General features: G+C 51.7%; 1 protein-coding gene across 1 annotated transcript in view; it reads left to right on the top strand.

Moving 5' to 3' along the window:
- Positions 1-15757, top strand: part of Clec2l (C-type lectin domain family 2 member L) — a 16844-nt gene extending 1087 nt beyond the window's left edge. Inside the window, exons 2-6 of the mRNA XM_055602038.1 lie at positions 8-188; positions 9860-9934; positions 12681-12847; positions 13641-13741; positions 15054-15757. Coding sequence (XP_055458013.1) covers positions 8-188; positions 9860-9934; positions 12681-12847; positions 13641-13741; positions 15054-15165 — 636 coding nt within the window. The 3' untranslated portion in view covers positions 15166-15757. The remainder of the gene's footprint in view (positions 1-7; positions 189-9859; positions 9935-12680; positions 12848-13640; positions 13742-15053) is intronic.
- The last annotated feature ends 510 nt before the right edge of the window (positions 15758-16267 follow it).

Genomic DNA, 16267 nt, shown 5'->3' on the forward strand with positions numbered 1-16267 from the left:
GTGGAAGGCTGCGCGCTTACCCTCCACGGCCGCCTTCCAGCTGGTGCTGCCCTCCTGCGCCCGCCCCGCGCCCGCTGCGCCCAGGCCGCGCTCTCCGGCCGAGGCCGAAGCCCGCGGCCCAGAGGGGCTGCTCCGGCGATCGGGGTCAGGCTACGAGGGCAGCACCAGCTGGAAGGCGGCCTTGGAGGGTAAGCGCGCAGCCTTCCATCCCCCGACCCCCGGCTCGGGACCCAGGAAGTGGCCGGTCACCTTGACAGCTCGCAGAGGGGAGGGCGGCTCGGAGGACTCACTGGTTTAGGGGCAGGCAGATGTCACTATAAGAGGGCGAAGGGGCCCTGGGGACCACCTCCGGTCACTGCCTTTATCAGTCTTTGCTGCCTCTTTGACCTTGGAGCACGCTTCATTCTCCAAGCCTTAGTTGGGTCCGGTGTGAAGCACCAGCGTGTTGGCCTGAATCTGTAGCAGAGAAAACAGTGCTTCATTAAAGCAAAAGCTCTGGTTCCCTGAGGTGCTGCCTGCACCCTGTGGGACGTGAGGGGCTCATTGCTGGTGACGGGCTGGTGGAGAGGAAACCCCAGAAGCTCCTCCTAGCGACTTTGGGATGCCACTTATTCCTTTTTGTCATACTGGTTCAGGGATGACCCCGGGCGCTCCAGGAGAGGCTTCAGTTCACAGACTTTTTAAGGAAATTTGAATTGGCCTCCAGTGAGTGGTGTTCAGGAGATGCTGGAGTTGGTCACCTTCCAGGTGCTTCTCATGCTTCTAGTCCGTAGGAACTGGGTAGCATTAGCCAGGGACAGAGTCCGAGGGAGGCGGTCTTTCAGGGGTGTGGGACAGGCGAGGGTGCACCAGGTCAAGGAACAACGTGGCGGGAACCAGCTAGAACCTGTGGATAACTGAACCATAGGGTGCTGGGTACTGATGGAGGCATGGGGAGCGAGGAATGGAGAGAGAGAGAGAGAGAGAGAGAGAGAGAGAGAAGAGGGAGAGAATATGAGATGGATATATCTGAGGAAGCAGCAAGGCCAGGATACAGAGGTTTGTTTGTTTGTTTGTTTGGAGAAGCGGTTGAGGGGTTAAGACAGCAGATTTGCATAAGGAAGACCTGCTGTGGAAGGCTGGTCAGTGAGGAAGGTGGGTGGTGGTCTGGAGAGGACCTGTGCCCGGAGAGGTGATGGAGGGGATGGAGTGCCAGGGAAGGGCACTGTGGAGGGCTGTGCAGACTCCGAAGAAGCCCAATAGTGGTTAGGAACCATGGAGGTAAAGACACAGTTTCCCCAGAAGCAAGGCCGTTACAAAGAGCCCCAGCTCAGAACAGACACTTGGATGGAATAAAGGCCAACCAACCCTTCTTGGATGCACGTTTAGCATGTCTGGCTAGTGTCTGGGTTTTCCCTGTGACCTAAGCTTGCCTCCTACCAAAGGTATTTCCTGATGTCACTCTCTTCTCTAGTTTGTATTTCTTTTTTCTTTTATAAGTATTTGAAAGGTCAGCTCTACTAACATTTGCCCTTAGCTCCATTGGGTAGGGTTATTTCAGGGTAGTGTGGCTGGTTGGCTCCTCTCTGGCCCTGAATACGTCAACTCTTGTCCTTCCTACTGGCTGTGTGGCTGATGGCCTGTGCCCATCAGCTGAGGAAGAGGCCACACGCTGGGCAGGAGGAAAGCAAGATGCTCTCTGTGGTGGTCCAGCACCGCTGTACTTGCCATCTTCCTGTAGTCCGGCCTCATCTCGTCTGAACTGGCATGGCTCCCTACTGATGTCACCATTGTCCCTCTTTTAGTCTCTGGTGCACATAAGGGCACCCCGTCCCAATGGCTCTGGGGTGTTCAGTGTCTTAGCCTGCTGACTTTTTTTTTTTTTTTTTTTTTTTTTCTGTTGGTGCCCTGTCTCCATCCAAAGAGGAGAGCTTGTGGGTTGGGATTGGTCATCACCAGTGGCTGCTGCTTTATGGGACCTTTGAGCTGGCTTGTTTATTCTTTCTCCAGTGCTAACACACCATCTTAGGCCCTGGGCATATCCAGCCCCCTCAGAGACCCTAGAACAGGGGCAGAGTCAGTTTGGGGAGCTACAAAGAGCTTAAAGGTAAACTTGAGCCACCGGTCCCCACCAGCTGAAGCCCCATCTTGTGACTCATGCTCATCTCACAGCTTCCACCTTACAGAGCTAATCAGAGAAAGGTCTGGAGTGTAGGTTCTGTTGTGGTGACTCCTTCCCCAGCAACCTGAGCACAGAGCTGGACAGCCTAGGTGAGGAGGCCAGGGAACGGATGACCTGCTGCTCAGCTGGAGCCCTTGAGTCCTTTGCTCTGGAGGCTGGTCTTGCCCCACTTCAGTTCACTTAATAATATGCCCCAAGGGGGATTCTGGGGGCCCAGTGGGCTTGCAGCCTCTGCTTAGTCCGGCCCCTATCTTAAAGAAAGGGGAGCATCTGAAATGATACAGCTGAACCCCCAGAGCTCCCTGAACCCTGATCTTACTTTGTCCCCAGCAGCTGTGACCTACCCATGGGGCCAGGTATACTTTAGTCACTCTCTGGCTCTCATCTCCAGTGGATCAGCACTGGAGAGTCTTAAATATCTCCCTCAAGGACACACTGGCACTAACACATGAGACCCCCCAGGGATTTGCTGCCAGGCTCTCTGATATGGAAAGTTGGTCCCTCTTCCTGTGCGACCAAGGACACTGGGCTCAGAAGAGCTAACTAGGGAGAATCTGGTTGCATTTTCTGAGCACACGGCTCTCCTCTCCTGCCCCCTCAGAGGCCATCAGAGGACTCTGCCACCCTCAGGAGGGGCAGTTCTGCCCTCTTCATGGCTTAAGGGGTGGGAGAGCTTCAGTCAGAGGCTGAGGTCTAGAAGGCAGTCCTCCCTGAACCGTGAAAGCCATCCAGTAGCTGGCCTGGTGAAGGCCGCTTTCGCTGCGGGCGTGAGTCTGTCCTTCCAGATGCAGGCGGAGGCTGGTAACGACGCAGCACGTGGATGCCTCGCTGGGGTCTGAAACCCTGAAGGTGATTCAGGATAGGGCTATTTCTAGCCTTGGGCCTGAGAGTGGGGCAAAGTGTTCTCGGGTAGGAGAGGGGACAGCGTGACGCTGCATACCTCAGGTTCTATAGATTTCTCAGTGGTCACCAATTCTGAATTTTTAATGTTGAAAGTTTTTTTATTAGGCACAAACCCACAACTTCCTCATCAAAACCACACACATGCATTTGGCAAGAGCTACCTAAAAATTTTAAAAACTTACCAAGCTCCACATTTTAGCATTTTTTATGTAGTCAGGATTACACTGGCCCGGCTGTGCCCCAGATGGTTTAAGACATCAGCCACGGCCTTTTAAAGGGTATGGGCACGAGGGGGTTCTGTCTCGTATGAAGAGCCAGTGTTTTCCAGTTGTTCTTTTTAATATTAGGCCACATAATATGCATTCAGAAGCCCAGATAACCTGCCCCTGTAAACACTAGCTTATGGGGGTGGGCCATTGCATAGTGAGATGATCACCAAGTTAGATGCTTGTGAAAAGTTATCTTACATTCATACCACAAGCGCCCTGGTGAGCCCTAACTCCTAGGACCTCAGAATGTGCTCTTTGGTGGAACTGTAGTCCCAGCAGGCATGATTAGTTAAGAGGAAGCCAGAATGAAGTCGGTGGGCCCCAATTCAATATGAACTAGTGTCCTTAGACAAACACAGCCGCTCCCTAGAAGGCCATGTGCGAAGAATGACTGAGGGTGAAGGGGTAAGTCATGGGCCAAGGGCTTTTACCAAAGCACCAGGAGCTAGGATGAATCAAGCAAGGTTTCTGTGAGGCTTCAAAGACAGCATGGTCCAGCTAACACCTCAGTGTTTGGGTTTCTCTTTCTCTCTTTCTTTCTTCCTTCCTTCCTTCCTTCCTTTCTTTCTTTCTTTCTTTCTTTCTTTCTTTCTTTCTTTCTTTCTTTCCTTCCTTCCTTCCTTCCTTCCTTCCTTCCTTCCTTCCTTTCCCTCCCTCCCTCCCTCCCTCCCTCCCTTCCTTCCTTCCTTCCTTCCTTTCTTTCTGTCTTGGGTTTTTTGAGCCAGGTTTCTCCCTGGCTGTCCTGGACTCGCTCTGTACACCAGGCTGTCCTCCAACTCATGGTGATCCGCTGCCTCTGCCTCCCAAGTGCTGGGATTAAGGCGTGTGCCGCTGTGCCCAGCCATGGACTCCTGGTTCTTATGAGGATTCCTTATTTTTGAAGCCACCCAGCTGTTGGTACTTAGTTATGTGTTCCGGGAAGCAGGCACCACACGGACCCCACCTGTCTGGGTCCAGGCCTCTGAAAGGCAGCCTGTGAAGACTATGTCCAGGGTGTCCTTCTGTCCACACTGCGGAAGGAGAGAAGAGGCTCCTCAGTTTTGGTGGTGTATATACATGCATACACCCTCCTTTTCTACTGAGTTCCTCTAACCCGATTGAATTGTAAGGCTGGCCGGGGACACTGCATTTCATGTAGTATTGAATCTCAATCTGTACTGTTCTTGGGAACCCAAAGGAACTCGGCACAGTTCTTAATCCAAAGGAGCTTAGGGCTCGCCATCATTATAGTGAGGGCACACAGCACACACCATGTGAGACACAGTTCTAAGCGCTGTATCGTTCTCCCTCAGCAGCCACAGGACATCAATACCAGATACCTTCATCAGATCCAGGGATACTCAAGTGCCTGAGCGCAAATGGCATATTTGCATAGAATCTGCTCACATGGTATAAGCTTTAAACGTTTCTAGATTCACTATAATGTCAGGTATAATGTAAATGCTATATACTTAGTTGCTTTTCTGTATTGTTTAAGGAAAAACAACATGACATGAAAGTCTGCACATGTCCAGTACTGATGCAACTTTTCCGTATCTTGATCTAGAGTTGGATGAGTGTGCAGATAGGAACCCACAGATAGGGAGGGCCTTGTGTGCATTGGTGTCTCATAAAAACCCAAGAGATACGTTCTGAGATGGAGAAAGTGGAGCAGAATAGATGCTCTGTAATGCTGTTTTGTGTCCACATCCAGAATGGGGCAGAGTCTAGACAGGGGCCCATGAAGTGCTTTCAGATGCTGTTCTCATCCCCAGAAGGTGACTCAGGCCATGTACACCCTTGGCACATAGGTTTGAAGGAGGAGAGCGAGGCTGGGCAGCAGTGTGCTCTGCCCTGTGGCGTGCGTCGTTCCCATTGGTGTAGGCTGTGCTGAGTCTGCACCCCTCACAGCCATGCAGTGAGGAAGGGCTGTGTTTCAGGGTGCTCTTCAGTCTCCGCTCTCACGCTGGCTGAAGCCATCCGCCCAGACTCCTGGCGGGCACAGCCATAGATTCTGGTTGCAGCTCAGAGTAGACCTCCAGGAACCCAGTATAGACCCCTCAAGGAATCCAGTGCAGGCTCTAGCAGGACCCAGGGCACTGAAGAACCCAATGGAGAACCCTAGTGTAGACCCATGGAAGAACCCAGTATGGTCCCCTGGAGGAACCTAGTGCAGAGCCCAGTAGAACTTAGCATAGACCCCCTGAGAAATGTGGCTTAGTCACCAGAGGAACCCAGCATAGACATCTAAAGGAACCTAGTGTAGACCCCTGATGGAGCCCAGAATAGGCTCCCAATGAACTGAGCGAAGTTTCCTGATGGAGCCTGGTGCAGACAGTGTAGGCCTCTAGTGGACGGCAGCGTAGACTCCAGGAGGAATGCAGTGGGGACCCTGGGGAATCTGGTCTCTAGCTGAGCTCACTGTTGAGCCCTGGGAGACCCTAGTGCAGAACTCATCAGTGGAGTGCAGATAGACTCCTGGAAAAGACAAGCATGGACCCCTGGAGGGAACTACTGGTGGATCCTGGTACAGCCCAGGGCAGAACTGTGGAGGGCAGCTAGGCGTGAGTGGAGCTCAGTATTGACCCCTGAGGAATCCAGCTTAGTTCCTGGAAGAACCCAGCATAGACCTCAGGTAGGGGCCCGTGTATAGACACCTAGAGACCTCTGTGGCGCCCAGTGGATTTCCGCTGGTGCACTGACCTTGCTTAAAGGAATGAACCTGGAGTGTTTGTGGGCTTCAGAGGTCAAGACCACTGTCTGAATGCAGAATTTCATTCTCTACCCCTTTAGCAGTGATTAACAAACAGGTGAGGGACATTTCAAATGTTGATCACAGTAACAACTGGAGCTAAGAGCTTGTGAGTCAGGCTGAGTGGTTATGGACTTAGGTCCACCTGAGAAAGACCAAAGAACACAGGAGCCATAGGAATCTCAAGTCGAGGACCCAAGAACCCAGTGACAGGGGAATGCCAGAAGATGGGCTGAAAATAGGAAGAAGGGTATGAAATATCTTTGAGATAAGCACTCCAGATCTAAATAGCCTGTCCCCATCTCTGGTAGGGACTTGAGGTAAAACTCAAGAATCAGGGTGCTATACAGGGCTACATAAGGAGAAGGCCATGGAGTCCACCTTTACATGCTAAATGTGGAGGGTGTTCTCCCAGCCTTCTTAGGAGGAGCCCTCTCCAAGCCTATATATAGCACCTTCCATGGCCTCTGCATCAGCTCCTGCCTCCAGGTTCCTGCCCTGCTTGAGTTCCTGTCTTGACTTCCTTTGATGATGAACAGCAATGAGGAAGCATAAACTAAATAGGCCCTTTCCTCCTTAAGTTGCTTTGGCTTTGGTGTTTCATCACAGCAATGGTGACCCTAACCAAGACAAGTTGGTACCAGGATTGTGGGGGTACTGCTGTGCTCCCACAGATAACAGCAGATGCAGAGGCTCCAGGGAACTGTCTAGTTCCTTTGCCTCAGCCCTGAACAACACGGGGAGGAGTGAACATTCTTCCCACCTCTCCTCTTGTCAAAGAACTCAGTATCTTCAGAAACAGGGAATGCAGCATCACTAAACAGGAAGAGGTTGCTTTAAGAGAGGACGGCCATGGCCCAGCTGGAGCAAAGACTGTAAATTATCATTACAGAAGTGGAAAACCTGGTAGAAGGACCAGAGGATGAAGTTGAAGAAATCTTCCCAGAAATAAACCAGAGGTAAAGAAATAGGAAGAGGAGGAAGAGGAAAAGAAAGAGGCTGAAAAGAAGGAGGAGGAGAAAAAAGAGGAGGAAGAGGAAAAGGAAGGAGGAGAAAAAGGAGGAGGAAGAGGAAAAGGAAGAGGAGGAGAAAAGGGAAGAGGTGGAGAAAAAGAGGAGGAGAAAAATAAAGAGGAGGGGAAAAAAGGAGGAGGAGGAGAAAGAGGAACAACCCACGAGCTCAAACATTTAAAGACTTTGACTTTCAGAAGGAAATCAGAAAATGAAAGGGAAGAAATCATCAATGATATAATTAAAGAAATTTTTTTTCTGAAGGCACTGAAGGACATGAATTTCCAGGTTGAAGAGGCTCATCAATTGCCTGCTAAAGTAGATAGAAGTATCTATATTCAATCACTGTGTGACATGCAGGATGGAATTCTTGGCTAGAACCCAATCAAGTGATTGAAATAAAATGGCTGACGGTGAAGATAGAGAGCTAGGCTTTTCAAAGATGACACTGGCGCCGCTAGGTGACAACACACACTTTCAAAGTTCTGAGGAATGATTTCCAGACCACATCACTTACTCCGGGGTACTATTCACCATGGGGCTTGTACTTACGGCAGATTAATTGTGTGTGTGTGTGTGTGTGTGTGTGTGTGTGTGTGTGTGTGTGTGTGCAGTCAGGAACTGCAGAGGCCAGGAAGGGGGGTTGGATCTAGAGCTGGAGTTACTGGTGGCTGTGAGCTTTGTGACATGGGTGCTAGGAACTGAATTCAGATCTTCTGCAAGGACAGTTCATACTCTTCACAACCAAGTTCTCTCTGTGTCCCTATTGTACTTCATCTGGAGGCAGCTGCTAAAAGATGCTGTATCAGGGTGAAGGAGTAAGCCGCAGAAGAGCAGATCCGGGGGAGGAAACACAGGAAGCCAACACAGGACTGGGGCAGAGAAACTCTCAGGCCACTGGTTTAGGGAGACTCAGGCCAGCCAGGGCCAGCAGCTGGGTCGGGCTAGAGCAGGTCAGAAGGGTCCAGATGCTACATCTCTGAGACAACTGCTTTGAATTGAAGGTTAATTTCCTCCCCAATATTCATATGCTGAATTAATAAGCACCAATGTGATATCCACCAATGTGATATCTGTACATTTAATGGTCAAGATGGTAGAAAAAGCCAAGGCAAAAAATGTAGAAGAGGCGTTCATGGCTCCAAGGATGTTATAGATAACGGTAATCATGGCGATAAGAAGAAAATGGAAAGCAGCAGGTGCTAGCATATGGGGAAACGAAACCCCTGCAGTGTTGCTGATAGAGACGTAAAATGTTATAATCACAATTTGATGACTCCTCAAAAGCTTGGACATAGCTGCTTTCTGATCCAGCAGTCCCTAGGCCTGTATCCCAAAGAACCGGAAGCAGGGGCCCCCGACAGATCTTTCCACCACGTTCATAGCTGCGTGACTCACAGTGGCCAAGGTGAAGCGCCCCACGTGTCTGCCAACAGGTTAATGGTGTCCTAGTCTTGTTTCCATTGCTGTGATAAAAAAAAAAAATCTGAGCCAGGAAACGACTTAGGGTTGATTTTTGCTTATAACTGCCGGGAAATCGGGGCAGGAGCTTGAAGCAGCTGGTCACACTACAGTCAAGGCAGAGAGAAACGCACGCATTTCTTCCAAATGCTCACTGCCCAGCTCACAGTCCCCACTCTGACTGAGGCAGGGAAGCGTGCCACCCACTGGGCTTCTCCCCACAAGGAACACAGCCCAGGCAATCCCCCACAGGCATGCCTAACCTGATCTACACAGTCCTTCCCTGCAACCCTCTCCTCTTGTTGACCGTTAAATTAACTGTCACAAATAGAGAGGCCAAATGCGGTGTATCCACATATCAAAATAATAAACCACAGAAAGGAGCGAGGTTCTGTTCCATGCTACAAAACAGATGAATCTTGAGGACGTGTTAAGTGAAGAGGGCCTGACACAAAAGAAAAAGTGCCGTAAGAGTACACTCATGAAATAAGCAGGACAGGCAAATGAATGGGGCCCAAGCAGAGGGATGGTGGCTGGGAGGTGGGGCTCAGGAGTCATGGGTTAGTGGGTATGTAGCCTTTGAATTCAGAGGTGAAAGTTTCGTGAACAGATGATGGGGACAGCCTGGCTACTTAATGCTATCGTGTATTATATGCATCTTACAAGCTATATATCACAATATGACCTATATATCACAGCACGAATCTTAAAAAGAAAACCCTATGTTTAAATCAAAAAGGCTTCCTTTATTAAGATAAAAAATATTGAGCCAGGCAGTGGTGGCACACCCCTTTAATCCCAGCAGTTGGGAGGCAGAGGCAGGCGTATCTCTATGAGTTCGAGGCCATCCTGGTCTACAGTGCTAGTTCCAGGACAGCCAGGGCTACACAGAGAAACCCTGTCTCAAAAAACTAAAAAGATAAAAATGTAAAGTGGGAATGAAAGTGAGGAGAAGCTGGAGGTATGGGTGGGTGACATGCTGTAGGGTGGGCAGGGTGCCAGGCGGTGTGGGCACAGGAGGAGGACCTGGGGAGCAGAGACCCTGTCACGAGGTTGTGAGGGCAGGAGGCGAAACCTGCAGTGTGCCTGAAAAGCCCCAGGTCAGTCTAAATCAGAAAGGTGTGACTGCCTTCGAGGGAGCCTGTGGGCAGTAGCGGTGACAGACCTGGGGCCATGGCCGGAAGAGTGGCTCTCAAATGGCATCACCACAGTCACCCTGAGGGTTGCTTCCAGCCCATAAGGCTTTGCTGTTAGGACCTGGGGATGGTGGTGGTGGTTGGCAACAGCCTGGCAGCTGATCCTGACTCGTTTGTCTTCCCTTTAGATACTACCACACGTCTGCTGCTGGGGGCCATTGCGGTCCTTCTGTTTGCCATCCTGGTGGTCATGAGCATCCTGGGTGAGTGTGCATGTCGGAGTGTGTCAGCAATGTGGCTTCTGCACGCTTGGTCCCAGTATGTGCAGCTAGGTAAATTCCTCCATGTATCAGGAATTCAGGGGTGGGACACAGTCAATGAGAAATAGAGTGTGGGTTGGTAACACAGTTGTAGCCTAAAGTAATACAGTCCCACAAGGACTGTGCACGTCCCCTTCATTGCCTGTGTAGGAATCAAGGTAGCAAGGAATTAGCTCATAAATGCTGTGGGCATTCAGATCAGGCTATGTTAGGCAGACAACGCCTCTTGGAGGTGATGGTTTGGAGATATGAGACCTTAAACATCACATTCATTCAACAAACACCTGTTGAGCCTTGCTACGTCAGATCCTGGAGCAAGCGCTGGGGGTAGTATTGGGGACCGGGGGAGGAGGGCAAGGCAGCTTTCCTTGCATTTGTTGACTCTCAGTTGTCTTCAGCTCAAAATAATCCTTGTGCCGAAGGGGCACACTCTGGAGGCTACACAGAAACAAGCACAGGTGCTGTGTGGTACTGAGCGGACTAACTGTGAGGTGAAGCAGGACAGCGAGGCTCTGAGCAGGGATCTGAGTGCTCTTGAGACTTCTGGAAAAATGTCTTGGCCTCTTCGAGTTTTGCAGAAGTGATTGCAGGTGTTTTTTGTTTTTTGTTTTTGTTTTTTTAATCTTCTTCTTTTTCCACCCCCTCTTCCTCCTCATCCTTTTCCCCTTCCTCCCCCTCCTCCCTTTCCCCTCCTTCTTCTCCTCTTTTTCCTCCTCTTCCTTTTCTTTTTCTTCTTGAGACAGGCTCTGATGTAGCCTAGTTTGACCTTGAATTCCCTGTGTTGCTGAGGCGGACCTTGAACTCCTGGTCTTCAATATTTAGAAAGCAGTTAGACCAGGAATAGGAAGCCTCATTAAAATGGTGAAAATCCGCTGACACGATCAGTCTCTACCAAAATCTCCCTTGTCCAACTTGTTTGATAAGCAGAGGGTCTGAATGTGTGTGCAAACGGACTGAGTGGCCACTGGGGCCGGATCGACTTTGCCTAGAATAAGGCTACAAAAGGACTCACTTTGCCTTAATTCTTGTCCTGGGTTGGGAGGTCAGGGAATGTATGGACCTGGGTCTGGTGCTTTCGGCAAAGCTCAGCTGTTCCTCAGGGCAACCCAGGAAGGCAGCCACGCCATGGCCAGCGCTCCCGAGTGGACCTGAGGCAGTGAGTAGGCATGCCCACAGTGTCCAACAGTGCGTCAGTGTCCCTGTGGGAGGCCCCAGGGCAGTGTAGCTCCTTGGCTGGTGTGGTGTGCTCTTGGCCTATCTTACTCAGGAGTTTAATTAATCATTTATATGAAGGAGAAGAAACCACATGCTCATAAAATTTGAAGTTAACACAATCCCATATGATGGATGGGGAAAAGAATTAAAATTAACTTACCATTAAGGCCTGCATAGTGGCACACACCTTTTACTTCAGGACTGGGGACTTAGAGACAGGAGGATCAGGAGTTCAAGGTCAGCCTTAGAGAATTTGGCTTTGGCTGAAATCTAAAACTAAAACTTATGTTTGAAATTTCAAATGAGTGGCTCATGCTTTTAAATCCCTGAACTTGGGGGCCAGAGGCAAGCAGATATCTGTGAGTTTGAGGCCAGTCTGGTCTACACAGTGAGGTCCAGGCCAGCCAGGACTAACAGTGAAACCAAGTCTCAGATGAGCCCAAAAGACATAAATACATGTAGAACAAAGCTATACTAACAACTACTTTTTTTTTTTTGGATTAACACATGTTCTGTTTTCTAAGAGACCCAGAGTATAAGTAAGCATGTAACGAGAGGTCTTAGAAGGTTGAAGGACAGTATGAACTGCTTTCCCCAAAGAGAATGTGTGGGAGGTTTGTGTCTGTGTGTGTATGTGTCTCTCTGTGTCTGTATGTGTTTGTATGTGTCTCTCTGTGTGTATGTCCATATGTGTGTGTCTGTGTGCTATGGAGGCCTGAAAAGGCCACGGGATCCCCTAGAGCTGGTGTTGCAGATAGTTGTGAGCTGCCGTGTAAGTTCTGGCAATTGAACCCAGATTGTTCGGAAGAGCAGCATGTGCTCTTAACCTCTGGGCCATCTCTCCAGCCCTTAGTGGTTTGTTTTTGTTTTCATATATTTTTTACATTTATATTTAGTGGTGGGGTCATGGATGTAGACGTCAAGGGACAATTTGCAGGAGTTAGTTTTCTCTTTCCACTCTGTGGGTTCCAGGGATTCAGCTCTGGTTGTCAAGTCTGGAGGCAAAGCGTCTTTACTCACTGAGGCATCTGCCTGGCTCAGGACTCAAAATTTAAAAGGAAATTCCCAGAAGTTCAGGGGTGAGCAGGGTTATGGAGAGCCAGCGAGAAAGAGCCTGGTTACGAGAGTGACACACTATCCTGCCAGATCCTACCCTGGCTGCAGAGATGTGGCCTTCAGGTCCCTTCCTGGTCTGAATTCCTAGGGTTAGGAGAGAGATTTTACCTTGGGTTTGCTCCTGTACTGTCCCCTGATGGCGGCTTCCTCAATGGCCCTCTTGTTCGCTTCGTGTGGATTTCCTGCCTGAGGCACAGCGACTTCAGCAGTGTCTCTGAAGGGCACTGAAGGCCAGACAGATGGGGCCAGGGTGGGGAATGGGGGTGCTGGGGGAGAGGGCTGTGGGAAGGGACTGGGAACATGGCTGTGGCCGGGCCTACTCACAGACACTCAGCCCCTGCCCCTCCCCCTCCCCAAGCGTCCAAGGGCTGCATCAAGTGTGAGACCCCCTGCCCAGAGGACTGGCTACTCTATGGAAGGAAATGCTACTACTTCTCGGAGGAGCCTAGAGACTGGAACACCGGAAGGCAGTACTGCCATACCCACGAGGCGGCGCTGGCTGTGATCCAAAGCCAGAAAGAACTGGTGAGCACTGGGCAGAAGCAGGGGACCTTCAGGCCCACGCCTGACAGCCATGGGAGAGCCACACCCAAGGAGAATGGCCCCCTGGCTGCCTGTCTCCAGTCACCCAGCCGCTGTACAGCGCGGGGATACAGGTGAGGCCCCTGGGGTCTGAACACCTGAACCTCCTCCAGGCCGCTGTCACCCAAGGCTGCTCGGCTAAGCTAGAGGGTGACACAGAGGCCGAGAACACCCTCAGACAATTAAAAGCGTCCTCATTTCCTACCCTCCAAACCTAGGTGCTGGCTCAGTTAACACCTCAAGCTGTTTTGCCAACAGAAAGGCTGAAGAAACAGAATCCCTGAATCTTTGTGACAAAGCTCTGTGAACGATAGATAGGAACGGGTCTCTAAATCAGCTTCTGTTTGTCTGCAGTGCCCAGTATTTCTGTGTCACTTTTTGAGAAAGTCTAATAGTATAGGTAGGAGCTTAGCCGGGGTAAGATTTGGCCAGAAATCTAAGAGAGCCACCCCCAACTTCCGGCTACTTAGCAGAGGCCTTAGCAGAGGCGAGCTGGGGGACGGGATCTTTTTACTTTCCCGAGGACGGCAGCGGCGACCTCACCTTGGGAAGCTGTTCCAGTCTTGTTCCAGCAGTGTGGCGGCCTGCCTGCCCAGGGTTTGTTGATCCTCACCCTCCTGTCAAAGTGACCCATCCTCCTGGTACCCACCAGTACCCACCAGGCCGAGCCTTGGCTTGGGCCGTGCCCCAGTGACAGAACTGCGCCCCATGACCGGGTTTCTCTTTCTCTTTGCAGGAATTTCTGTTCAAGTTCACGCGGAGGGAGCCGTGGATTGGCCTGCGCAGAGTCGGGGACGACTTCCACTGGGTCAATGGGGACCCGTTTGACCCAGACACGTGAGCAGAGACTCCGTTTCCTAGGAGAGAAGAGCTTAGACGGGAGATGAGCCCCTGAGGCGGCTCTGGGAGAGGCGCGCGGCTGTGTGGCAGCTACAGACGCTAGGTCTCAAGGCAGCTGGGGTCTGTGGCAGGGGTCTCGTTATGAAACTGATTGATTCCCCTCAAAGTCCGGCCTGGTTTGGTGGCTCTGTGGTACGCGGAGCTTCACGGTGAGAGACGAAGATCTCCCCCATCTGGGACTACCCCATCTGTGCCGCTCCTGTTGGCCAGAACTTAGTCACATGTCCACACCTGGTTGCAAGGCATGACGGGAGATGTGCCTTCTGTGGTTAGCGGGCCCCAGGTGTGTTGTGGAAGACGGGAACTCTGAACACAGCTGCCCATTGGCGTTGTGGCTCCCCGTGGTAGCATCCTCGGGTGCCCCGAGGGAGGTGTTGGGGGCACAGTGGTGCTGTGTTTGTATGGCCAGATGATGCGGCGATGGTCTTGGGCAGCAGGGTAGGCTTAGGGACAGTCAGGTCACCTCTGCGGAAGTGAGTGCTAAGCTTCTGGTCTGGATGCTAGGGAACAGCATCCCTTTCTCTCTCGCAGCCTAGAGATGGAAGAACCTTTCTTTGCCCCTCTGGAAACTTCCTGCTCTTAGTGTTCCAGAGAGGCTATGAGGCTAGGGTCTCTCAGGGGCTGACCGCTTGGCTCAACGGCCTCTCAGCTACCAGGGAGCAGACTGGGGGAACAGCCCCAGGGCCCTGCGTCGTGGTTTTGATGAATTCCAGGCCCGACTCTTCATTATGCGGGTTGTCCCTGCCAGTCCTGCGAGGATGATTTAGTTCAGCCTTCCTTTCCGGACACTGTGCTGTCGAGGAGCACAGACGAGCAGGACGCAGAGCCTGCACTGTGCTCAGACGCTGCCTGCCTCACTGGTGGGAACAGACACTGCCCCTCAAGGGTGTGGCGAAAGGTGCAAACAGGGTTCTATGGGGGTAAGGTGGGCAGAAGGTGGCTCCGAGCTGGACACCTGGGCGCTGGCCCTGGAAGGATAGGAACAGGGTGAGGAAGGCCCAGAGCATTGGTGGCATATGTGTGGAGCAGGCCTCGTGGTCGGGGCCCAGGGCTGGGTCAGCGGAGGAGCGAGCTAGGAAGGTACACCGATGTCTGTCTTGGAAGCTAGCCCAGTGAGGGATGGCTGGAGGGAGGTACAGGCAAAGGGCCTCAGGGCTGCCTGGGATGGGCTGCCTGGGACCGGCTGCCTGGGACGGGCTGCCTGGGATGGGCTGCGTGCAAGCACTTGGTCTTGTCTCTTCTACCACAGATTCTCGATCTCAGGAATGGGGGAGTGTGTCTTCGTGGAACCCACCAGGCTGGTGTCAACGGAGTGTCTGACGACCCGTCCCTGGGTGTGCAGCAAGATGGCCTACACGTGATGTGGGCGCAGGCCGGGGTGGCCCCTCTGCCCAGGCCCAAGGGCAGTGCCTGTTCTAAACCTGCTTCCAACAGGAGCCGCCACCCTCTCTGAATGGAAGTAGTGGGGACAGTGGCCTCTGTCCCGACTCAGATTCCAGAGCTCCGAGGCCCTGGTTCCTGGTCTCTCTTGTCCCCAGGCAGGTCCTGTGGCTTAGCAGTTATATCTCATATGCTAAGTAGTGTAGACATCTTGCCCCATACACACACAAGCACACACATGTACACACACGCATACAACACACACGCAAGCTCTTCTTAACAGGTCACCCTTCCTTGGCTCTGCCTGGAACCTTCCTCAGCCCTGGTGCTTTGGGGTAGATCGGGGCTGACATGGGTTGTAGGACTTTGGCCTAGACACCTGCCCTCCCCGGTGGCTTCTCTCAGGTTGCTGGGCGAGACGGGCAGGCACAGCTTTCTCCACACCTCGGGGAGAAGAGCCCATGGCTGACCGCCCATCTCTCTGTCCTCCCTGCCTTCCCAGGGTCCTCAGGCAGGACCCCTGCTGTGCTGTGGTGCTGTTGTATTGGTCACTAAAGGAATAAAGACATGACTGCACCTATGAGTCCTGCTGCCATTTGTTCCAGGGTCACAGTGTGGAGAGGAGCGGAGGGGCAGTCTGTGGAGGCCACCAGAAAGAGGCACTTGTCCCAGTGTGACAAACAGCATTGTGTAGGAACTGAGGATGAAAACATGAGTCACAAAATGGAACACATTTTCCAGCTCAGGCCTCATTTAATGTCGGTGGCGGCTGTGTCAAGGGTGGACTCCATTCTGGTACCGTCATTACTATTTGACTCAATATGGCAAATGTTTATTCACCCCTACAGTGCTGGCTAGTTTTATGTCAACTTGACACAAGCTAGAGTCATCTGAGAGGAGAGGACTTCAACTGAGAAAATGTTTTCCTAAGATTGAGCTGTAGGCAAGCCTGTAGGGAATTTTCTTAATTAGGGGATTGACCGGGGAGGGCCCAGACTATTGTGGGTGCTGGTCCTGGGTCCTCTAAGAAAGCAAGGTGAGCAAACCATGTCGAGCAAGCCAGTAATCAACACTCCTCCATGG

Source organism: Psammomys obesus, unplaced genomic scaffold (genome assembly GCF_907164565.1).
Source record: "Psammomys obesus unplaced genomic scaffold, mPsaObe1.curated_primary_1811, whole genome shotgun sequence".
NCBI classification, from domain to species: Eukaryota; Metazoa; Chordata; class Mammalia; order Rodentia; family Muridae; genus Psammomys; species Psammomys obesus.